The 25,460-nt window shown below is 44.4% G+C and overlaps 1 protein-coding gene across 2 annotated transcripts in view; it reads left to right on the top strand.

Moving 5' to 3' along the window:
• Positions 1-25,460, top strand: part of F13A1 (coagulation factor XIII A chain) — a 76,406-nt gene that overhangs the window by 9,380 nt on the left and 41,566 nt on the right. Inside the window, exons 1-4 of one of the 2 annotated variants that reach the window (XM_069853588.1) lie at positions 1,529-1,729; positions 2,670-2,818; positions 8,612-8,800; positions 21,759-22,010. In XM_069853588.1, coding sequence (XP_069709689.1) covers positions 1,536-1,729; positions 2,670-2,818; positions 8,612-8,800; positions 21,759-22,010 — 784 coding nt within the window. In that variant the 5' untranslated portion in view covers positions 1,529-1,535. Of the gene's footprint in view, positions 1-1,528; positions 1,730-2,669; positions 2,819-8,611; positions 8,801-21,758; positions 22,011-25,460 lie in introns of those variants that run through there. The other variant, XM_069853587.1, reaches the window with a different exon arrangement.

The raw sequence follows: 25,460 nt of genomic DNA, 5'->3' as shown, positions 1-25,460 counted from the left end.
AGCAATCAGCCTCCTCCCCCAGAAAGCTCATTGTGTTCCTGGGTGCCAGGGGTGCTGGTTGCCCTCCAGATGGTTACCACAGGGCACAGAGCCCATCTGTGTACAAGTGAGTCAATAGAAATCGCAACTCAGGATGCCAGTGATGAGACCAGTTCTCTCCCCATGGGGTGCCTGCAGTCCCAGGGGAGTCGGGCAGGGGAAGGGGAGTTCCCCAGCTATGTAGGTGGCTTTCTGTGCTACGTGCCTAACAGCCTCCTGGGGAAAGCAGGGGAAAGTGTGGGCTTTTTGGCTGTGAGACAGTACAGAGCAATACTTGCATGCAGGTAGTGAGGCTGCCTCCAAAACCACTGCAGCCTTGTGCCGTGCCTTGGCAATCTGCCCTCGCAGGCTCCTTAGCCTGGCTACAATGCTGTGCTGGTGCAGCCATTCTGCTCCCAGGTCCCTATCTGACATCTCTGCCCTATGCTGTACAGGTATCCTGTGTGGTGGGGAGCTACCTCACTGTGGTCTCTGTTGGGAAATGTCCAGGGAACTAGGATGGGCATCCCTTCTTTCAGATTATTTACCTGCTGGTTCAAATTACAGGAATGTGACCTGATTCACCCTCTTCTGCCTCCTGGCTTTATTTCAGTAGTGTTTAGCCAGAAGAGGTTTGAGGCTTCACTGATACTGAAAGCCATAGCTGGCTGAAAGAGTATGGAGTCATCTTCACTGTGTCTTCTCGCTCCTTTGTCTACCCTGCAGCCAAGGCAATTAAGTGATCATGGCTTGTCCCATGTGTGTAAGAGGGGTTCTCCACTGCCCATGCGTGTAGGTAGGTAACTTGTACCTCTGCTGTCAAACAGCAGCAGCTGTCAGGATGGTGGACTTGGATGCTGCTTTTTCTCTGTGTAACTCCTCTGGTCTGTGGAGTTATGTTTGACAGAGGATGTGTCACACAGGCCCCAGTTATCTTCAGGCTTGGTGGAACTGAACAAAGTTGGCATGCAACTAAAATGTTTCTACCAGTTAGTGCCCTAGACCCTGGCTGTTACACGATGCACATTTTATCATGGGCAAAAGCTGAAAGTCATTTGCCCCAAACATAACTGTTCGGTGTAAAATGCCCTAATTCTCCTGAACTTCACAGAGTCTCAAGAAAAAAGGTCCCTTCCACTGCGCTACCAATGATCTCTCCACAACTACGTGCCCCACAGTCCACTGAAAGGACTACCACGAGGCTACCACGAGGCACCAAGAAGGACAAGCATCGTTGTGTCCCCTTGGGAGTATTCTGAAAACCAACACATAAAGTTGCATTGCAGGCACCCTGGGACTTGCAACATTGTGAGCATGGCTTCTTGGACTGTGTCCCTCAGGAAATCTCCTCCAGTCTCCCACTTCATATGCCCTTGTGCCATGAATAGCTCTACTCCACCTCACTGAGAACTGAAACTTCTGTACCCAAGATTTTTCCTTAGCCCAAGCACTCTGGAATGCTCCTGGTGAGCAGAGTTGGGGTAAGACAGGCAGGGAGAGGAAGGGAGTAAGCAAAGATGTGCCAGCAGTGGTGGCAGATCATCAGAGGTGGTGTGGGGAGGGCTTGGCAACCCTTTCAGCACTGTCCTATTGCAACAGGAAGGAGGAGGATATACAGAGGTTACTTAAAAGCCCCCAACTCTTTCCAGGCTTCTGTTGCACTTCAGAAATTCTGCAACGGAGAGGAAAAAAAAGACTATCTGAAAAGAAGGTACCCTTGCTAACTAAAAAAACTTCCTTTAAGAGCTTACTGCTTCTAAATAATTGCTACATTTTTAATTGCTGTTTTCAGGAGCTTTGGAAAGAAGTTATGTTCTCAACCATGAATATTTTCTTAGAAGCATGACATGGCTTTTTCACTGCTACATGCTTACACTGAAATAGATGTGAAAGTGATTTTGATTACCTCAAAGAAAAGTCTCTGATCAGCCTACATCTGAGATTTCCCTTAAGGTAGCTAGTGGGAGAGAAATAAGTGGATAAGCGCTTTTTTCTTCTCCCCTCCCCCCTCTTTTTTTTTTCTTTTCTTCCCAATCTCCTCTTCTCTCTTTTTCTCTCTCGTTCTCAAAAGTGGATTTTCTGGGCACAGGAGTTAGCCCTGTAGACACTAGGTGTTTGTGTGCGTCAGGAGAAAAATACAGTTATTCAGTATTCATCCACAGACTGTTATAAGCTGCAGTATTTGGGATGATTGCAGTATAATTTAGAATGTAATTTTTATCAGGAGGAGGTAGTATGTGGTGTATTTTGTGGAAATATAATTTGCTGTTTTGGATTCAATAATGTTGTTTTGGATAGTGGAGGGCTGAATGATTTTTCCTGTCCTTTTACCTGAAACTCTGTAATACTTTTAATGCCCTGCTTCTCCTAGGCAAATGCTTCTGTGTTAGGCTTCCTTCTCCCGCCTCCCCTTCTTCTCTTATTCATGTGTTTTGACAAACACAAAATGCCTTTCAATCCTTAGAGAGCTCTACTCCATCATTAGACTGATGCTTTCTGCCTCTCAGTTTTTATTTATGTGAGTTTAAAAATATGTAGCTCGCTGGCACCCCACACTGGTTTTGGTTTCTCCCATCCTACATGTGCCATACTGACTCGTGTTTGCTTTTGCCTTCCACTTCTTTCATGGTATGGCAAATTTTTTAATACAGGATGTCTGAAACAACGAGCACCAATGAAGAGAAGAAACCTCTTCTTAACGGGAGAAGAGCACTCCCATCAAACAACTCCAATGAGGAAGAAAATGAAGTCCCTGAGATGGAGGCTTTTGGACTGATACCTAGAGCATTTAATCCAAAAGGTACAGTGTACAGTTAAGCCGTCAGTTGATTTTTACATCTTCCATACTTACATCTGCCGAGATCTGTGAATTAAAACCAAACCACTTCTTGCTTAGTATTGTAATTTGTATCCTACATACTTCTAGAACTCCTCACACACTTTGATCCCAGATAGTTTTTTAGGGCTACTCATGCAAAAACCTACTAAAAACACCCATGTGAATGGAAATGTTACTGCAGGCTATGAGTAGGGAAAGTGAAGAGTGGAGAAGCCAAGTGACCAGTTTTCAGCTTGAACTGTGGAAATGGTTAGAAAAAAGGCAAGAATGCATTTTCCCAGTTTGATTACAATCTCAGAGTCACTTTAGAAAATGCTGGCTGCAGACATGGCTTTGGCAGCACTGGGGCAAAGGGGGCAGGAGGACCCTCCCCTCTTTATGGCCCTGCTGGTTTGTATGGCTTTAAAGTGACTGTGAAACTACTGCAAAATGCTGGCTGGCATTGAAAACTTTTGTTAGGTGTTCAGCTTGCTCATAAAAATGACCACAAAATTAAAAGGAATCTTCATATTTTTAGTTATTCTCCTGTGAAAACTATATCAGTCGTTTGGGTGGGAAGACAAAACAATATCATATAAGGGATGGGCAAGTCAAACCATATTCTCAGTGCCAAATCTTTGGAGTCAACTTGAAAAAAATAGGTAAGATTTGGCTTAAAATAAGTCAGGATTGGCTCCTGAATGTGTCACCAACTAAATGATATTTTTTTTGCCTATAGGAAATGAACAGCAGAGCTTGTTAAATGTGGCAACTAGGTAGCCAGAGGCAATAATGCTCATATGGTACTTTTCATTCAAGGTTGAAAGAGTGCTTAATAAATGTGAGCAAGCACCAATTACTACATTTTACACATTGGGAAACAGGGAAGGATATTTTAAGTGACAAGTTGAAATTTTTATTGCAAAGCATTATTTCTGTAATCCTAATCATCTGCCTTAGTCACATGTGTGTGGTTGTGCCCCCTTCCCCCCATCCCCATTTTAATACACACACATTCCTTTAAAAAACATTTATTTTAAAAATGCCTGAGCAAACCTGGCATGTTAAGACTGTTGAAAAATTGCTTGAACATTTTTGAGAAGCCCTGTAGCTCTTGGGCAAGTATGTGTGTTTAAATTTTCAAATGTAATGCAGTACAGGTCCTAACTAGATATCATCTTAGAACCAGCATGTTCACAGAAACCGGAGATATGTAAGGGCGTGGGATATCTTAGAAGGAATGCAGCCTGTAGCTAAAGCCCACCACTACCAGGAGAAAGATTCCTATTGCTTTTTGATGTGCTTCGCATCAAATTCCGAAAGAAGTGTGGTGCTAGTGAGTGGGAGCCTCTTGCTTTTCAGAAATGCAGTAGGAACAGGAGTGTCAGGTCAAGTGACTTGAGGCAGGAACTCAACATATGCTTAAGTGATGCTGCTGGAGAGAAAAACAGCCCTTGTCCAAAGCAAGAGTTTGTGTGGCCATAGGATAAACCTGGCTGTGGGCTGAAAAATAAATTTATGCATAACAACAAAACTTTTTTTGTCCAGCTGGATCAGCTCTGCTGCGCAGTTCATCTCTGCTGTACTGTTCAGCACTGCAATATTTGCAGCAACAACATGCAGGCGTGACCTGAAAGGAAAGGACTGCAGCAGCATTCCTGTTTCAGTGCACATTAGTTGTGATGTAAGCCTGTGACACCAGCTGACATAAGTGTGGTCCCTGGACACAGTGTTTTCAGGTGGGCTGCTTCAGTCACCTATCAGACCACGCTGAAGGTTTATAGCCCAGTGTAACTCAGACGGGGATGTACATTTGGGAGCCGAGCCTGCCTGAGGCATTCATAGTGTTGTGCTTGGGGGATAAAGTGAGTGTCTGCAGACAGAGCAGGAACAGCAGAGTACAGCAGGGCTCTAGCGCCCTGAGCACATCCTTGCAAAGGATTGCTTGTGACACCTTCTTCCCCTTCTCCTGCACACCTCTGCACTTCTGGATTGTCCAAATTTTTTTGCAGTAGTTGCCACATTCCTTTGCCATAACACAGTGAAAAAAACATGCAAATGCTTTTATCCCTGTTGTTACAACTGAGGTGTTTTCTAGCCTTTGGGGTAGGATTGAACACCTGTTATAAACATCTGAACATCAGTGTCCTCACCTTTGTCAGATCATAGTCAACACAGAGGGAGCCAGTAAGTGGATGCAAGAGCACAGGCTGTCCAGAGAGGCAGTGGGTGTCACTTCCAGGGTGATCTGTACCCTTCTTTCTGCTCCACTGGCTGCAGCAACCAGCCACCGACTGCCTGTAATAAGAGGTTACATACCAGGCTCACATCATTTAGATGCCTAAATTTAACTGAATCCTGCCCTTGATCCGTGCAGTGTAGGTGTCTATAGCTCAGCTACTCACCCTCATTTCTCTTGACAGCCAACAGAGAGAAACACGCATTTTTAGGGTGTGATTCATTTGACCTATTTTAGCTACTACTCGAGGATGAGGTAAAACCCTGTGCTTGACTAGCTCTCTGCTGACACCCACTTCTACTCAGCTGAATCACAGCCGGAATGAGTGGTGGGGGCTGCCGGGGATGATGCTTCCCCAGACCAGCCAGAGGGCTGCCTGCTGCAGGAGGAGATGCTCAGTGAGGAGAGTGCGCAGCCCCCAAGTGCTTCTTCAGCAAGAAGTCTGTGTCTCTGAGAATTTGCCAGTGCAGTGTCCTCCCTCTGGCTCTTCCCAGCCAGCCCAGCTCACCACAATGTGTTAGGAGTGGGTTACAGTCGCTCAGTGGGAGGACACAGCCTTGCTGCCCCTCAGTCTGCAAACTCCCCACGCAGCCTACTTTGCAAAGTTCTGTGACTTGCCAGGGAATCGTGCTTCCCCTGTCGGCAGAGTGATGGGCACCTTATTTGGAAACTCATGCTATTCAGTTCTGTTTCTTTCTGATCCTCCACAAAAGCCTGATGTTTGAAGGCTATTCTTGTTATTTGAAAACAGCTCAAGCTTGTGCTCATTTATTTCCATGCAAGCTTAACATTGCAACAGCTTTAAGAAAGCATCAGACTGCTGCCTCCCAAGAAGCAAACCTGCTTGCACTAAATAGCAGACCAGGCTATGGGCAAACTGTTAAATGGACCTAACTTCAAAGGAGCTCTTGATGGCAACCTGTCCCTTGCAAAGAGATGAGCAGTGACATGTGCAAGTGCCTGGACCTTTCCTTTTCATCGCAACCTGGTGATGGAGTTAGCACATCCTATTACCCTGCTCATGTTTTGTTTTCCATAATAACCATTGCTGTAATTAACATAGGCTCACTCACAGGTTATCTTCACCTGGCAAGCTCAAGGTACATTTTAACACTGAGAATGAAAGTGAAATGTGTTTTCTGCAGAAGTGTTTGGCTGAATTTGACAGGAGCCGTGTTAAGTCCTGAGATAAAATGAAGCAAATACTGAACTGACACGCCAGGGTGGCTTACCTTTGCAGTTCCTTGAAGGGGCTGGCACACAAACGAAGGGCGGGGTGACAGCTGCCTTTTATTTCAGAACATGAGATCAAAATACAGCAAAGTCTCAACTCTGTTTTTATGCCTCCTTGGAAGGAAGGAGAAGCTAAGCCAAACTTACTGATGGCTTCATCCCTCTCAGAACCCCAAGTTATGTAGCTTATACATGTACTGCTTTCAGCCTGGGAGGGGCTGGGAGAGATAGCAGGAGACACTTTCCCCTGCCCCTGCATTTACCCTGGTCCAGGAAATTCCTGCCTCACGTAATTTAACTGTGAGCTTAACCAGCACTGCCGTGAGTGAGCATTGGTAAGTTTGGCAGGAAAGAAAGACGTGCCCCACTTCACAGAGGGGCAATGAGAATGATTTCTGAGCAAAATACATCTAATGTTTCTCACAAAAGCCATCTCTGTAACTTAATCCACTGCTAAAAACAGTGGAGATCTACAGAAGCTACTCCAGAAGCCTGGCAAGTCGAGAGGAGAATAACAGTAACATTGCCATGGAGCTTTAAGCCTGCCTCCTGTTTGAACAGGGTATTCCAGCCTTTCTGCAGATTAGGGCTAACAGGAGGCAGATGGTTTGGGGTTTGGTTCTCCGGGGCTTTTCCATGACAGGATCCTCCTCTTGATGTGTCCTGAGGCAGTTTCCTTTCCTCTGTTTCCCACCAGGCAGGGCTAGGCAGCTGCTGGTGACAATGCAGAAGCAGGACCTGCTTTGCATTGGCTGTTGCCCAGAGCCCAGGCTAAGTGGCTTAGCTGGGGCAGGAGAAGCACCGTGCTGGTGTCCAGAGGAGTTGGTGCCTGCAGGGCTCTGCTGATGTCTTGAACACACCCCAGCAGAAGGGCAGGGCTAATGCACACACTGCTGTAGCCTGGAGGCTACGCATCTGAGAAGGAGATGTTCTGCCTCTTGTCCAGAGCTGGCTGCTATGCAGTGCCTCCCTGCCTTCAAGTAAAAACAGTGTGAAAAGCTGTTGTCTGAGCTTCTGTGAAATGGACAGTGTTTAGCCCTCAGCGACTTGAATATCCGACTCATTCGCGGAGCACATCTTTCCTACTCACAGTGTACTCGGTAGCAGGCCAAATTAGCTACCATCATAAGTACACACAGCTCCATCAGCTGCTGTAAAAGCGCACCTCTTTTTGCCAGGCATGTGTTTGGTTCTATCATCATCAGTATAAAATGCAGAAATTATCTAGTTCCTAACTGTCCGCACCTGGAAAGACAATCTGGGAGCTGCAAATCAAGCTTGACTCTTCTGTCTCAATCCTGGTAGTGAGCAGCAATGGTCCTCCTGCCAGAGGGTTCATGATGCCCAAGCATGTAAGGGAAAGAATGATATCCAGTTAATTTTCATGTGATTACTCTTTCTATGAGAAATTCCCATTGTGAATATTCCTATTAAGTCACGTGGCTTGTGGTGATCACAAGTGCCTTTGGCTATCCCGATGCCAGTCCACGCTGGGCATTGGCTGAGCATTGACTTCTAGCAGTGGTAGGCTATTCTAGGTAGCCTGAATTTGAAGGCAGTGAAGCTTTGCCCTTGCGTGTTATAGATGCTACTGCTGTTTGCCTATAACTCTATACTGTAATTACATACTGTAATGTTATATTTAGTTTTCCTAAGAAGACAGTAATAGCAGTGGGGGTGTACTGAGAAGCTGAGTCTAGACACATACAATACTCCAAAATCTTATTTAATACAGACAATCAAAGTTCTTATCTGAATGCAAGATCATTAACTGCCTCTCAGGCTCTTCAGCACTCAATAGTACTAGAGCTTTGCAAACATTAATGTATTTAATCATCACAAAGCCCCAGTGAATTTGCATTTTACAAATGGAGGGCTGCAAGAAGGCAGTCATGAAGCCACAGCTGTCAAATACCCACTGACTGTACTGCTAAACTTGTGACAGCAAGGCCCATACTTGCAGAAAGCTGATGCCAAAGGAAAGTTGGAGCCCAGCTCTCCTTGGGTACATGTAGCTTTCCACCAGTAGCATCCTGCTCTTTCTGCAATTGCTATCACCATTCACTAGAAGCCTTGCAGCATCTGTGAAAATGGCAAGTGGACAGAGAATTGTCAGTCCATAAGTCCATGCTCAACTCTGAATGTGTAAGGCCCAAGCAGATCCAGCATGTTCCATTGCATGGTGTTCCTTGATGAGGCAACCTGGGGTAGGGGACGACAGGGCCTCTAATGATTTTGATATCAGTAATGACATTACAACATACTGACTCCTTCCCTCTCTGTTCAATTATGTGTCTCTGCAGATTACCTGCGTGTTGTGGACATTCATATGTTCAAGGACCCCCATGAGGCTAACAAGCAGCAGCATCACACTGACAAGTATTATAACCCCAAGCTGATAGTGCGTCGGGGACAGCCTTTCCAAATCCAGATTGACTTCAACCGACCCTACAATCCAGAGACAGACCAGTTCTGGCTGGAGTATTTGATAGGTAAGTGCCTGGCAAAGGCTACGTCATATCAGCAGTAAGGTTGAAAAGACTTTCATAAACAGTAACATGGAAGTTCTTAATGTCTGAATCTTTTTCTATTTCAACTGATAAACCATAAAATCAGGCTCAAACATAGACAAGGAAGTGCTTTTCTACTTAGGATCTGAATCATTACTCAAGTCAGCAGAATTTCTTGTGAGAGGAGAAGGAGCTGTATTTGGGGATTTCTGTTTAGCAAGAAGCTGTGCTTCATTGAGGTATCGAAGTTATCTCTGGTTACTGTTGTAAGACAAGGCTGAATGGTAGGTGGAATGGGAAACATCTTTTACAAGTGTTTAGGGGATGCCAACAGGAGTCTATTGCCTGAGGTGGGAGAGATGACTATGTATGAACTGGGATAACAAGAAGTTGAGTATTCAAAGGAGGGAAATTACACAAGGTGAAAGAATAGGAGCCCTTGCAATTTTGCAGCCTGTATTTACAGCCATCTTGGTAAAAAGGGAAAAGGTTCAGCGATTATAGCTTTGGACCAGAGACTTAGTCAGAGACACATCAGAGGCTTTCTTTATTTATTGCAAAAAGAGCAAGAAAACATTTTTCCTCTCACTGAGAGTTCTTCATCAGAGACTTAAGTTCTAATGTACCTGTTGTCTTATTGAAGGCAAAGGATTAGAGAAGGGCATAACCTTGTTAGAGAAGGGGTAAAGCAAGCGACAGAGTACACCTTCCTGCTGTGCTCCAAAGATGGCCCCACTGAACTCTGTTCCTTACATCACAACTCTGGGAAAGCCCCAGCTTTGCCTACGATGATCTGGGAGTTTCTGTGTTAAGACATCAATGTTCCCGTTATAAACTCTTTAAAGTGGGTTTGAATTGATGTTTTAATTTACTGTCCTGAGAGATGCAGTTCTGAAATTTGTATCATTGATTTTTTTTCCACCATTGAATTATGATGATGTGGCCATTTATTAGATTTGTTGCCTTTTAAACCTAGACAGGCGTTTATCTCTTAAACATATGTGCAGTGAAAAGGTTACTGTCTGCATATTTTTTTTCATGGGTGTCTTCTTTCTAATTTAAATTAGGGTTGGAAGGCATGTTATGACAGTCTAGTGAATGATTGGCTGAACAGCCACAAGTGCCTTTAAAAATTTAATATGCATAAATATCATTAGTTCTTTTGGGATTTAATTAGATTCAAGACTGTTCCCTTAATCTTTATATGTTTAAAACAAACAGCTGTGGCAAGAAGGAGTAGAAAATGGAACATTTGTTTTTTATTGTATTGTGTTCAGTTTGCATTTATTTTAATGAGATATTCTATATTGGAAGAAGAAATTTAACACTTCTTTTGATGTTGCAGTCCACTTAAAAGAACAGATTCACTTACCTTTCTCTTGCTCTTTTCTAACACATATGTCCATGGTTTGTACCTTGAACCTTTGTATGTATTTTGTACCTTGTGTGGCCAGCAGGTTGAGGGAGGTGAATCTGCCCCTCTGCTCTGATCTGGTGAGAACCCACCTGGAGTATTGCATCCAGCTCTGGAAGCCTCAGCACAGGAAAGACATAGGACTCTTGGAGAAGGTCCAGAGGAAGGCCACAAAAGTGATCAGAGGGGTGGAACACCTCTCCTATGGAGAGTGGCTGAGAGAGTTGGGGTTGTTCATCCTGGAGAAGGGTCTGAGGAGACTTTATTGAGGCCTTTTGATACTTAAAGGGAGCTTATAAGAATGATCAGGACAAACTTTTTAGCAGGGTTGATTGTGACAGGACAAGAGATAATAGTTTTAAACTAAAAGGGGGTAGATTTACACTAGATATAAGAGAGAAATTTTTTATGATGAAGGTGGTGAAACACTGGAGCAGGTTGCCTAGAGAGGTGTTCCCATCCCTGGAAACATCCAAAGTCAAGTTGAACGGGGACCTGAGCAACCTAATCTAGTTGAAGTCCTTGCTTATTGCAGGGGAGCTGGACAAGATGGCCTTTAAAGGTCTCTTCCAACCCAAACTATGATTCTGATCTCTAAGCATGGATAAAAATCCCTTCATCCTCAGCCACAGTAGGAATCATGGAATCACAGAATCACTAGGTTGGAAAAGACCTGCTAGATCATCGAGTCCAGTCATTCCTATCTGCCACTAAACCATGTCCCTCAACACCTCATCCACCTGTCCTGCTGGTCACGCAAGAGGGAATGGCCTCAAGCTCTGACAGGGGAGGTTCAGACTTGACATCAGGAAAGGGTCATTGGGCACTGGAACAGGCTGCCCAGGGAGATGGTTGAGTCACCTTCCCTGGAGGTGTTTAAGGGATGGGTGGACGAGGTGCTGAGGAACATGGTTTAGTCTTTGATAGGGATGGTTGGACTTGATGATCCGATGGGTCTTTTCCAACCTGGTGATTCTATGATTCTGTGAATATCTACCTTCTTGTGGGCTCCTCTGATTTTTACCCACAGGCACTCGATCCTGTCATCACCATAATCAAGCTCAAGGGTATCAAAGCACTTTCTAACATAGGGGCCACCCCACCACCTCTCCTACCCTTCCTGTCCCGCCTGAAGAGTTTATACACCACCATAGCTGCACTCTAGTTATACGAGTCATCACGTTTTCGTGATGGCAATGACATTGTAGTCTTCTTGCCCTACAACACCTTCCAACTTCTCCTGCTTATTGCCCATGCTGTGTGCATTGGTGTAAATGCACTTCAGCTGGGCTGGCGAACCTTCAGCTCTCATAAAGGGAATAAGCTTAAAATGCAGTCTGAGCTAGGAGAATCTACAACAAACTCACTTCTGAATGATGACTTTGGTGTCAGCCCTGAGTCTGTGGTTGAGTTCTCCTCCTCCACATTCTTCACTGTTACTGTCCTTCCTGTGAAATGAGAACAGTAATGCTGATGTACCCTGTGTGGTGGCTGGCAAGCAGCTGAAGGGAAGTGTGGTGTATATAGGATAGCATACAATGTTATTATCGTTCTTTTCCAGTGTCTGCTTCTGTGAGCACCACCACCTTCCTGCTACATGGAACTTAGCTTACAGAGTCTCAACTGGAAGAAGAGATGTTGAAGCTCCTCTTCTTAGAACTGGTTAATATTCAGGGCTCCACAAATGTTTCTTTTTACACACATCTGGCAAAAACACAGTAGATTTGTTCTTAAGGCTAGCAACAGAAAGCAAAACAGAAACAGTCCACAAGGGTGGAGGAAACTATTCAGAGATTATCTGCTTGACTCCTGCTACTTCTTCTACTGGCAAGTCCAATGTTTAATGCTCTGAATGGGAGAAAGACTTTTCTTTTACTTAGGAAAGGGCACTGAGTGTGCAAGGTTTCGGTGCTGTGCTCTCAAACTTTTGTCACATTGAGACATGGCCATTTACATCCATTTTTTTTCTGTTTGTCTACCTGAAGAGTAACAATCACCTTTCATAATTCCAGCTGCCTAAAAACCAGAGCCCAGACCAAAAACTCTTGCCTAGGCTGCCCCTGTGTGCAGAGGAGGGAAGCAGGAACCTCCAGGTGGCAGCTTAGCCCTGCTGTCTTAAAATGGGATGAACGCTCTTCTGGATGTTTTGCTTTCCACCTTTAACTCTCCCTCCTAGATGAGACTCTGACTTCTAGATCACCAAAGGCAAAGGAGGCAAATCTTACCCTTCGGTACTGCCATGCAGGAACTACAGCTAGGGACTGGTTCAGGCAACAGCCATACAGCAGAGGCAGCTTGAGCTCAGGGAAGCTTTTTGCGCTGAAACAGGGTGTATACTTCTTAAGAAAGTGCTGACTTTGAGAGATTAAAATGACAGACACAAAGAAATATCAGCAGGTTGTTGTAAAATGACATTACTAAAGAGCTGAGCAGTGGATTTCAAATGGTCCAGCAGAACTGCGGAATGACGTAGATTGGTGGGACCAATCTGAAGGTCCCACGTCCAAGCTATTGATCAAAGCAGGTCCAGATTCCTCAGGTTTCTCAGCATCATGACCTGGGGATAGTCATTGCATATCTCCAAGGTGGGGAAGGTTACCCCAAGCAATGTGAACCAGGCTGTCCATGAGTGAGAGAAACTTTTGGATGTGTCAAGGTCCTATTCTTATAAGGTACAAAGATTCTTCCAGTAGGGATGGCTGTCCTTGTCTTCCAAGGAATTCAGATGGAGCTAGGAAAACTCAACATTTCTTTTTGCAGGGCTGTGCCTACAGTGAGGACTGTTTATATAACAGTACTGTATAAAGCTATTCAGAAATTATTAGTTCCCAGAACTGGCAATTTGCCAGCATTGATGTTAATCCATCATAGATTTTTTATCCATTAAAGAGTAATTTTGCCCCTGAAAAATGTGACAATGGTAATGACTTGATCTTCTCTTTGTGCAAAACCATTCTGTTTCCTTTATTCACAAAAATTTAGTTTGACTTCTCTCTTTTTTTTCTTTCCCTGGCTCCTATTTTTGCTTCTTTTGCATCATTAAAAAGATGATTAATGAAGCAAGTAGAGACTGCTTAATCCTTATAGTTGATAATGAATCAGGGGTACCTGGGACAAATGCTTCTTGTGTCATGTGAAACTAGGTCTGAAACACTCACAGAACAATCTTTAGTAACATTTTTTAATCCACAGTCCATTTAAAGGCCACTTACACAGAGTTTAGAATTCATGGGCTAAATTGTATAAACAAATATATGTACGTCAATATATAAATAGTTCACTCCGATCTCTAGAAAGTCACTTTTACTGATACTCTCCTGAGATGGTTCTTTATAACTAAAGTAATTTTTGCTTTAACAGACTGTTTTCCGTTTCCGTAGAGTCATAATCTGTGAAACTGATTGAAGTGCTAACATGTGAATTATTGTAATTCAGTTTTACACTTAATGCTGCATTAAATAAGGATCATACTTGACTGCCAAAGCATGGAAAACAATAAATGTGCCAAAAAATCCACATGGAAAAACATCCACTTATGAAGAGTAATGGGATGTCATTCCAATTTTTGTGCTGGACTGCAGCCCTATCTCAGTACCTGCGGTCTGAGAGCTGCTCCATCACCATGTATTTCCTTCCTCGCAGCCCACTTCCTGGCTTTAATGAGAGGAATGGTGAGCATCACCACTTGGGAAATACTCATTTTATTGGTCTGGGGTTGGGCTGAAAGAGCCACAAGAGAAGTGTAAATGCTGTCATTACACCCAGTTCCTACAATGGAAACAATTTCAGTTTGTCTGGAGCCCCAAGTAGCCTAGAGGAGCCAATGACTCCTTATCCCATCTTGATCTCTCCTGACTACTGCCTTCTTGGTGATGAGGATACTTTGCGCTGCTCTTGGCTTTCCACAGTGTGGGGCTCAACCTGCCTAAGCATGGTTCCTGCACCTGGGTCAGCCAGCCTGTCACAAGAGCTGCAAAGTTTCACAGTCACTGCTGCACTGCTAGCGATTTCTCTGAAAAGCAGATATATGATTAGATGGGTTTATATGGCCTTCAGTTTTGCTTTTAGTAGTAGTTTCCTGTACATGGCTGTAAATCCTAGAGTGGTTGATGAGTTTACATGATGCATCCTTACTCTCATGATATATTTCCCCATATCCTCATAAATTGTTGTCTATTTGTATTTCCCTTAAATGGCTTATTAAATTCATGTATATTGGTCTAGCTCTAAATATTATTACAAACGTTTTATTCATTGACATACTTCTGGAATGATCATAAATCCCAGCCCTCCAGGCTACTATCACCTTTCCACATGTGTGCATGCATGGACATCCGTGCATCCGCACTCCTCAAACTTCTACAAGTCACTGGCAGTTGGCCTGAGAAAAGAGCAGAAACTTAGGGCTCCTCTTTATACAGTCTTCCCAGGCCTTCTCCAGGAGAATAATTATAAACACATAAAAGCAGCTAAGAACATAAAGATGTTAGAGTTAATCCCATAGGGCTTATTTAGGTGACACCAAACTCCCCCCCAGGAACATCTGAGTAAAACTAACCATTTAGGACACCCACATCACAATCTATGGAGCTCTTCATACAGACCTGGAGTGTCCACAGCCTTTCCTTAATTCCACAGCATTGTTGGGACATGGGCTATTCCAGGAAGGTTGAGACTTTATTCCTTTTATCAGCTAGTAAATCTGTCTTAGTAGGAGGTATTGCTACCCCTGCTGTCACCTGTCCTCCTGTAGCAGCTCTGGAGCAGGGGAGGTGGCAGCTATTGGAGTGGCTGGGACATGAGGTATCCCCTGGCACCATGGATGGGATTTTGAGCTGTATTCTGCCTCTGGGGAAAAACTTACTGATTGGAAAAAGTTGGATCTTGAATTTTTTTAGGACATTTGGCACTGTACAAGAGTGACTAACCCTGATGCTGTGGACAAACTCTGTTCCTGTTGGTACGTAACCCAATGCAGAGAGTTTATTAAATCATTATATCCCTGTTTAACAGACAGCTACAAAACCTGAACAAAAATAAAGAAACATCTGATGGTTTGAACATGGGGGCCCATTTTAGGAGACAAAAAATAATTTATGAACAGTAGAACCCATTTCCTAGAAATTGACTCCAAACAGAGAAGGTATCTGTTTTCTAGCTGTTAGAAAACAACAAACCTCTCCACTTTCTGAACTTGGATTATTTTTTAATCCCCTCTGGAATTCCCAGCCAGCCCTCAGAGGAATAGAGAGGAGAGGGCCCCTCAAGGCGCTCCATGAAGTCAGTATTTCATGAAAAGGAATCTTTATTATATTCTCCCTTTGCACTGCTGTAGCAGCATCAAGTGGCACATAAAATCTAGCTGTATTTTTTATTAGTTTTTAATAGATAAGGCACATGACACTGATGCGTGTTTTACAACTGTAAAGTACTAGAAACATTCACTTCCTGAGGCAGAGTGGTCAAATGTTAAGGATTACTAACTGAAGCCATAAGCAAAAATTATTTCAAGCTATTTGGTTTCCTACATTTCCAACTTTGTACGCAGCACTTCTAAAGGCAATAGAATTTCAGGGTGGGAGGAACCCAGAGGTGATATTAAAGCAGTGGCTGGAAGAAAGCCCTGGTTTTTACAAAAATTTGTTTCTCCCTCTTGCTTGTTTTGATTGTTTGGGATTTTATTAGAACATCTCTCTCCTTTCTTTTTTTTCTTTATTTTAGTTTTCCTTTTTTCTCTTCATTTTAGTTTTCCTCTCCTCTCCTCTCCTCTCCTCTCCTCTCCTCTCCTCTCCTCTCCTCTCCTCTCCTCTCCTCTCCTCTCCTCTCCTCTCCTCTCCTCTCCTCTCCTCTCCTCTCCTCTCCTCTCCTCTCCTCTCCTCTCCTCTCCTCTCCTCTCCTCTCCTCTCCTCTCCTCTCCTCTCCTCTCCTCTCCTCTCCTCTCCTCTCCTCTCCTCTCCTCTCCTCTCCTCTCCTCTTCCTCTCCTCTCCTCTCCTCTCTCTCCTCTCCTCTCCTCTCCTCTCCTCTCCTCTCCTCTCCTCTCCTCTCCTCTCCTCTCCTCTCCTCCTCTCCTCTCCTCTCCTCTCCTCTCCTCTCCTCTCCTCTCCTCTCCTCTCCTCTCCTCTCCTCTCCCCTCCCCTCCCCTCCCCTCCCCTCCCCTCCCCTCCCCTCCCCTCCCCTCCCCTCCCCTCCCTCCCTCCCCTCCCCTCCCCTCCCTCCCCTCCCCTCCCCTCCCCTCCCCTCCCCTCCCCTCCCCTCCCCTCCCCTCCCCTCCTTCCTTCCTTCCTTCCTTCCTTCCTTCCTTCCTTCCTTCCTTCCTTCCTTCCTTCCTTCCTTCCTTCCTTCCTTCCTTCCTTCTTTCTTTCCTTCCTTCCTTCTTTCCTTCCTTCTTTCCTTCCTTCTTTCCTTCTTTCCTTCTTTCCTTCCTTCTCTCTTTCTCTCTTTCTCTCTCTTTCTCTCTTCTCTCTTCTTCTCTCTTTCTCTCTTTCTCTCTTCTCCTTCTTTCTCTTTTTCTTCTTTCTCTTCTTCTTTCTCTTTTTCTTCCTTATTCCTTTTTCCTTTTCTGGCATGTGTGACATAATTCATCGTGATTGATAAGGTGTGGTCCCAGTGTACTAACACCCATCCCTAGGCTCCTTGCTACAATAAGACTTAACTCTGCTACTCACCTACTGTACTGTAGCTTCCAGCTTCAATTTATTTATCAACCTGTCTCAATTACTATACTTCCAGGGCTGGTGTTGAAATAGACTCTTTACCCTTTGTACTGAAGAGTGTATCTAGGTAAAAAAATTAATCTAATGGGAAATCTGTTAACCTTGCTGTGTGTAATGTATGTCCCAAAGGGAGACAGATTCCTTGACTCCTTTAAAAAATAATCTTCTAAGGTGGGTTTCTAATAAGACTGATGAGAAATAGCTTTGTTCACCTCCCTCTCTTCTGAGGTATCCCACTTGCATCAGAGAGGAAATGTCCTCTGAATCTCACATCTCTAATCTCTGTGCCACCAATTTTTCCCTCTTTCTTGTTAAAACTGAAACAGCTACAGATTTGTGTAGGGCCTATCCAAGAATATCTATCTGTCAGTCCCTGGGCTTGCTGTACTAACTCAGCAGTGGATGTTCAGGAGCTGTTTAATGCGTGCATGCATACAGCACTCTGTATGTTCACTGGGGATCAAAGGAAAAACTAAACTAGATGGAGGTGGGAGCTTCCAGGGTTTGGGCAGGGGAGGAAGAGAAGGAGGAAGAGTATCATCTGAGCAATCCCTGGTCCCTGTTAGTCACTGGGAAGGATCAGCAGCAGAACTGGATATCTGGAGGAAGAGCAGTGGTGCTTTGCCAACTGAACTTACTGTACCTAACTCTCGTCCTCTTTCTGTTGCTGTAGAACTCTCTCTGGAATGTCTGTTCTACCCATAATTAAACACAGCTTGCCTCCATGCCTGGTGGGTCTGGACCTGACATGCTAAGGAGCTGAGGCATATGTTAAAAATAACACTTTGTGAATCTGTGTGGCCACAGTTCTGTTTCACGCAGCTCATTCTTTTGCTGCTGTGTAAATAGATTTTGGCAAGCCTTAGCAAACCCACACTCTGCCCCTGTAAAGGCAGAGGGGGCATCTTGCACATGCCCATATCCACACGTTTCAGTCATGGTGCATTTCACCATGTAGAACTTCGCTCACATTTATTTACTTTCAAAGCCTTGTGATGCAGTACTAAGGGAGACCTGAGCTCCTTTAAAAGCAACAGCAGCTATTTTTCTTCTCTTTTCCTGGATGCCTGGAAATCCCAGGAGATGTAGTACTGATCTCAGCTGCAACTGAAGTGAGCAGAAGCTTTAGGAGCCCGTTTTGGATAGCTACAGGAACCAAGGTGGGATAAGAATGGATAAGAAGTGTTGCTGGCCTGTGCACTGTGCAGCAGGCGAAGTAGATACATTTGTGCCATTAAACATGTTGTACAAGGGAGGTATCTGTAAAAATGATGTCTTCTGGCAGTATTACAGCTCAGTACCCCACTTTGAAATGCAAAGAGTTGGAGAGCCACGAGGAAAAGTCACTGTCACTCTTCTGTCCTCTCCTGCCCTGAAGGCAGGACAGTCAGCAGCCCGTTCAGTTCCTGATAACTTCAAAACTGCAAAATGAGCCTGTAACAAAATTCACATTTTGCCTGGTGGTAACAGTGCAGCAACCTCCCAGCTTTCTGTTTTCTCAGACTAGATTTTCCCATTTCCATGTGCTGTTTTAGAGAACAGATGGGGATATCCAAAAACATTATGTCATACAATGACTTTTGTCTTTCCCGGAGCAATTGGCTGTAAAATGTCCTCATATGAGGGCCAGGGCCTCCTACACCAAAAGCACACGTGAATACTGGAAACTACCACAAAGAACTGGCTGCGGACTGGTGTTTAGGCTGCCAACTCCTGGAGCAAATCAGAGTGAGAGGGATCCTGAGCCAGCTGATGCTGCTGGCAGAAGCACCCTCCTGTCAGCATAAAATCAGTTTATCTTCTCTACATGGCTCCTGGTCCTGACATGCACCCAAACAACCTCCTGCCTCTCTGTGGGTTGGGTTAGCACCAGAGTGGGTTGGGTAGCACTCCTACAAAGAGTGCTCGGCCAGGCGATCACAGGCATTTGGTAATGAGTCTTTGGATAACATTGAATCTTCTTCCTTAGGGACTCTGAGCTGAATGGAATCACCATTGTGTATTATTCCTTCTGAAAAAGGGCAGGCATTACAGATATCGCGTGAGCAGAAGATGGCCCTACTTTTCCACTGCAGCCAGAAATTTGTGTTCAAGATGTAGATAAAAGTCAAGTGGCCCAGCCATCCTGAGAGGATTTCCCCACAATGTTGATAAACATACTACTGAACCTACATAAGGATTCTTTTGCCAGCAACCTTAGCATGCAATGTCAGAGTTATTCAGCTTTATAGCACTCTAGTATCCAGACAAAAGATATGTGGGTACAAACCTAGAGTGGCTTCTGCTATCGGGTGTGTAGATGAGTGGTTATGATTCAACTCCCTGCTCATCTGTCAGAAGCAAACAATGTTCTCTTGTGTTTACTATTATAATATCTGCAAATCCTGACTTCTAGGATAGCCCTTCCCTGGCATTCTGCTTGGTCTGCAGGGATGCAGGCAATACCCCTGAGCACCTCCTCACAGGTGAGCAAGATAATGCAGTGGTCTGACTCTTACTATATGGGAGCAGCTGCACAGGGCATACACAGGCTCTGGGGTGAAATGACCTGGCATACTCCTCAGCAACAGCTACAAAACAATTTGAGAGGGCAAACAGGTTTTGCATGTTGCAGCTTCAGAGAAGTAAGAATGTCAGAGGCTTGGCACTTTGCTGATACTGCTGTAAATGCCGGTGAGGGGAGTCTTCATAAGGTTATCTGGCAAGTGTCCCATGGCCTCTCTGGGATCCTACCTGTTTCCTATACGCAAACTTACTGGGGAGTGATTTGCAGCCTCACAATGTGCATGTGGCATACACAGACGTGGTGCAAAGCCCCTGCCACAGCACAGCACCTTCTGTCCCCATGGCCTCTTACATGGATGCACACCTTCCAGTAAAGATGACAGCGTTCCTAACCACATCAAAATAGTAATCTCTCCCCTTCCCAAATTTCTGAAGGAGGTATGGGAGGTATTTTTAAAAGTATCACTTTTTAACAGTTTTCAAGGATATCAGTTCAATTACTTGGTTTGTTCTGCTGTTTTGTTTGCATGGACTGCTTTTTAAAAAAGAATAAAATTATGTCAAAACTAGAAAGAAACTTTCAACTGCAGAGGCAAGCTGGGTCATACCCTGTTGCACTACAAAGAAGAAGAATATGCTCAGCTCTTAGATCACAATTGTTAGCTGGCATAAGACTCTCATCTTTGTTACCTCCATAGGCTCTTCTCTCTACACTGGCTTTCCTTTGATGGCTTGTATTTGAAGTGTCCAGTGCTTTATCTTCTAGTATTTTCTATTGATTTTGGTTTCTTATTCTAGTCCTTTTTTCTTCTGTAGGTCTTTCCCTTCTGTTGCATCCCTCACTGGTCTGAATGGATTTTATGGGTTACAGCATCCCTGGTCAACAGGGGAAAGTGGGCTGTTTATGTGCATAGACCATCTGCAAAGCAGTAGTTCATGTGCACTGAATAATCTCTTGGATGAAGCATGGTAGCCCCAGATTTCTTAGAAACACAAGTTTCATGGCAGCTCGCAAGCTTTGAATTCAAAGCTAGAGTTGTCCTTTCCCAGAATGCAGCAGTGTTCAGATCTGGGATTATCTCTACATCAGTTGTATAAAAATAAGCAAGCAGGAAAATCAAAGCCCTTGTGAATATAATTTGGAAGCTCTTAAGTAGCAGGAATGAAAAATATAGAAGTCTGTCTCTCTGTCTCTCATCGTTGCTTTGTACCCTATTTATGAATGAGTCTGACTTTCATCCTAAAATATGAAATGAAGAATAGATTTGAGAATGAGATAAGGAATTCAGCCTTCACACAAGTGTCTTTTCTGTCTATGCTGCTGGTTTCCTTCCAGATACAGTTTGGCTCTACCTCAGGCTCAAAGGGTGGATCCTCACACAACTTTGAATCCTGGCAGTGTACATGTTTGCATGAAGTCTATCTGTCTAGATGCTTTTTTATAGTTGTCAGAGTAAAAGAGGCTTCTCTAGGGTGTGATTGGTCTTACTATGATGTAGATTATCATGTATGGTACTTCTGAGGTGTGTTGTACCTTGGAGGTGAGTCATACTTCGGGACCCATTGCTTGCAGAGAAAGTTTGGCTGTCCAGCCCAGATGTACTCCTTATATTCTGGGTGTCCAGTGTTGGTTCCTACTCTGTCCATGAGGAGCGGACACTCAGGAACTGAGTGTTAAGTTATCTGCTGCTGGACTGACTGTGTTTCCTCCATCAACGTGGACTTGCATAGAAGACCGCTTTGTTTCTCTTTGCCAGCACAGTAGTGCAGTGAGAAGAATGAGGTTCTGCTCTGCTAAAGAGCCCTAAACCCAATCTCTGTGCTTTGGTGGGCACTTGCATGCTAATGACAAGAGTGGTGGATGCATCTGAATTGGAGAAGGGACTCTTACCAGAACTTACCAACAGTGTAGATGGCACCAAAGCAAGGAGCAAGCTGGAATGCAGCTTGCTGCACTAGGAAAAATTGTGGTGAGCAAGGAAAGCCTGGGACAATCCCTGCTCATGCTGTAAGGGCTACACTCCTAGAAGTGTCCAAACCAGAGATACGTAAACTTGCTGGAGTAGAGATGAGTGGGGTTGTTGGCACAGGCTGCCTGCTAGGAGGTATTGCTTGTATTCGTGTGGCTGTACTGCCAAGTGACCAAGCACTGTGTGAAGCAATGAGGGAGGAAGATGGTTTCCACCGACTAAAACTTGCCACTTCTGTTCAAAATAGGCAAAGGGATAGTGGACTGCCAGAAACTATGAAGAGACTGTCAAAACAAGGTGAATATCTTCATGGAGTTATCTCCTCCTCTCTCCCCAGGTCGCTACCCACAGCAAAACAAGGGCACCTACATCCCAATCCTAGTAGGTGATGTGCTCAAACCTGGTGAGTGGGGAGCCAAGATAACCCACAAGGAGAACAATTCCATTCGCCTGTCCATCATGTCCTCTGCCACCTGCATCATTGGGAAGTTTCGCTTGTATGTTGCTGTCTGGACTCCTTTTGGCATCCTCCGGACACACAGAAACCCAGCGACCGACACTTACATCCTGTTCAATCCCTGGTGCCAGCGTAAGTACTTTACCAGAATCAAAAGTTCACACTTTTTGCTGGGCTCATTGGGTTTTGGGAGGGAGTGGTCCAGGAAGGGGAGCTTGGTATCAAGGAGGTTGGAGATACACCAGTTTGGGTCTGGAAATCATAGAGTAACTCTGTCAAGAGGCAAGTCTCTCGGGCTGGGGAATAGCCTCTGTGTGAATGGGGCTCCATGCTGCCGAACTCTGCCTGTGCTGTAGCTGCATTCTGCAGTTTTATGAGACTAAGCCTGTGTTTACCAGCTCAGGCAGTGCGATGATGCTCCATAGCAGTGAATATACCCCAAGTCTTTGCTCTGATTTTATTAGGCATTAACGTGAGCCTCCTGCCTGCCTGTCCCTTAAACTGACAAGGCATGGTAATTTTCCAGGATTTGGTGTGGGGCAGGATATTGCAGAGTCCCATATTCTGTTGAATTACATTGCTGATTGCCACATGTATGATCGCATGTCTGCAGCCGGAAGCCTGCAGGATTTCAATGGGAGCTGCTGCTTCTGCGGTTGGATGGAGCCGATCTGTTGTGCCATCACTGGTGGTGCCTTCCCGCTGCTACATGACATTTGCCCTTATAACTTCCCTTTAACTGGTGACTAATTAGCAACAATCCTGTTTTCTGCGAGGAACCGAACATTTTGCAAATGAGCCTTTTTTTTATAATCCAGTGAGATGAAGAACAATTTTTTTTAAGTCTTCATGGATCCCAGGTAAAATCAGCCCTTATGCTGACAGAATTGTATTTTACCTACTGAACTTCATGCGCAGCTTTAAGGAGAGGGCAAGGTGTACTGGTGAGGTCTGGCTCAATCATGTGACAAGCTGTAGCTCTGCTTCAGCTTCTGACACATTTAAGGCTCCAAGTCTGGCATATGTATTGCTACGTATTTAGGCCACCAGCTAAACTTAATATTCTCCCACCACCCTTCCCTCATCTTTCAATGTTTTTATCAGTGTATTTGCATCAAACAATCCCATACCAAGCAAGGGCCATCTTACCAAGTCACGAGTAAGCGTAATGTTATTAATAGAGCCCATTATTCAGCTGCACTCCTGTCACTACATCGAATGATTTTTGCTGAATTCATTACTTGCCCCTGGTCCAAGGGAATATAAGCAATGATTAGCTTATGCATTATTTAGGAAGATACATGTTAATGCTGAGTAAAGTGGAGTTAGTTAAGCAGGAACAGGAGGGAAGGGCATGGCCCAGGGCCCTGTGACTTCATGAGATTCTTCTGAAAGCAGCATAGAGGGAGATATCTCTTAGCAGCACACTAAGAGTTTATTGTAGGAGATGAAGGAGATTGCTTCACAGAAAGAAAGGAATCATTACTGAAGTTATGAACTGCTGTGAGCAGATCAAACTGCTCAAGGTTTGTGAAGGCATTCAGCTAGGAAAGTGCAATTCTTCACCTCAAGCAGAGCATCCCTTGGCTTTAGTTATTAGTGTCATAACAGCCAATTTGCTAGCCAGTGTGGTGACCATGCAGTAGCTCAGCACCTCCTTGAAAGAGATAAACCCCAAAGAATAAGCTTCTTAAATTACCTCAGGTAGCCTCATGACTAGAATCCAACCAGCTAGGGCTGTATGCAGTCATCATGTGGAGGAAAATTACGATGTTGGGGGCTTGGCTGCCCCACTGTGGTGTGACTGGGACCAGACAGGCTGAATCAATATGTTAGGGAGTGAAAGGGGAAAAATCAATCCCTTCTCACCTCCTTTCCCCTGTCAGCTCTGTGTGCTGACTGGTCCAAATCTCTTCATGACACGTGGGCATTTTGCTCTCCTGCACACTCTGCCTCTCACATTTGAGCTGAATGGGGCCAAAATCCAGCAAGCTTAAAACCACAGTGTGTGAGAAAACTCTTAGGGAGCAAGGCATGTATCAGTTGCCTCCAGCAGCAGTCATCGGCAAAGCCAATGGAAAATCTCTGCTTCAGGAAAGCAGAAGTAGAGAGTCACCAGGCAGCAAAGATGTGCTGTGTGCTCCCATGCACAGGGGAGGCAACTTGGGGTCAACCCTAGAAGACCACATCTTTGTCTCCAGATTACTTGTTCAGGTGCGTCTCAATGACTCCAGGTCCTGAGCCACTGATGACTATTGTAGTTTTTGCTTTCTGCACATTTCATTTGGATTTGGATTTATTTTCATTTCTTGCCCTGACTTTTACTCCTAGGTAGTTTGGGCAAATTGGCTCCTATATCTGCCTTTCCACCCTTCCTTGTGTTAGAAAACCAGGGACTGTTTCTCCGTAGTTTATTCCCTGGCTAGAAAAGATTATTCAGTGAAATGACAAAAGGGTATAAAAGCTCAGGCAGTTAAAGTGTAGAGAAAACAATAGTTTGAAAATCTCCTAGACTTGTTTGCTGGGTTAGTAGCTAAGCAGAAAAATCTGAGTGAAAAGCCTCATTAAAAAGAGAGAAGGCTGATGCCAGGAATGAATGGGGATTGTTATAGCAGGGAACAGAGTACGGGCTCTGTCAGTGTCTAGTGAAGCTTTCCGACTCATCATTTTGGAGAAACTTCAGTGTGTTGGTATGAGCTTTTCTTTAAGATGGAGGCATTTGTGCCCTTTTTATTACTACTTTTCTGACTGTTGTTCAATTTCGACATATCTTCCTAGCCAGAGATATGAGGGTTTTTTCTGCTGGTTTAGAACAAGTTTGAATACTTTACCAGTCAAGCTACAGTGTACTTTGCTTCCAAAATCATCAAATGCTTTTGTATGTTTTAATCTTCTTAGCTATATTTAAGGCTGATCATCAAGAATACTTTAAAGATGCAGATGTAGAGCCTGATCCTGCAAAATTATTTACACCGGTCCCAAACATCTGGGGATTCAGCAAGCTAGTGGATTGAGATTTCAGGTACTCAGGTGAAATCTGCATTACTTAATAAGGAAGATAAAGCCTGTGAGGAAAGGCAGCATCCTTTCTTCAGGTAGCTGACTTAATTGGGAAAGCAGATGTGCTTTTGTGCATGCAGAGCCCTCTTCAGTTCTGGAACAGGAGATACAAATGGCAAGAAGTTAAGGATAACTTCTTGGAGTTGAACTTAGCAGTTTAACTGATAATTAGCAGTATCAGACTACATAAAAGCATACAAGGGCTCCTTTGATCTGGATACTGTGAGCTCTTTCCAAGGAGGTGCTGAGCCCCAGTAACTTTCTGCTGGTGAACATTCAGTGCGTATTATGAAAAGATCTTTCACTGACTTGTGTGGCTCGCTCACAGGAGATGCACAGTATATTTGAGTAAGTTGCAGACTGTGTGGGCTAAGAGCTATGTTCCATTCACCCAAACCTCCTTCAAGGTGTATTGTATTTAAGCAATTAAATATATTGCAACTTTATTGAGTCGCTTTCACATTTCTTTAACTTATGCGCCTCAAATGTCCTAATGCAGTTTGAGGTTTAGTAACATCTGGT

Source organism: Phaenicophaeus curvirostris, chromosome 3, assembly GCF_032191515.1.
Source record: "Phaenicophaeus curvirostris isolate KB17595 chromosome 3, BPBGC_Pcur_1.0, whole genome shotgun sequence".
In the NCBI taxonomy this organism is placed as follows: Eukaryota; Metazoa; Chordata; class Aves; order Cuculiformes; family Cuculidae; genus Phaenicophaeus; species Phaenicophaeus curvirostris.
The sequence above is the reverse complement of the archived record's forward strand: the minus strand, read 5'-3'. Positions and strand labels throughout refer to the sequence as shown.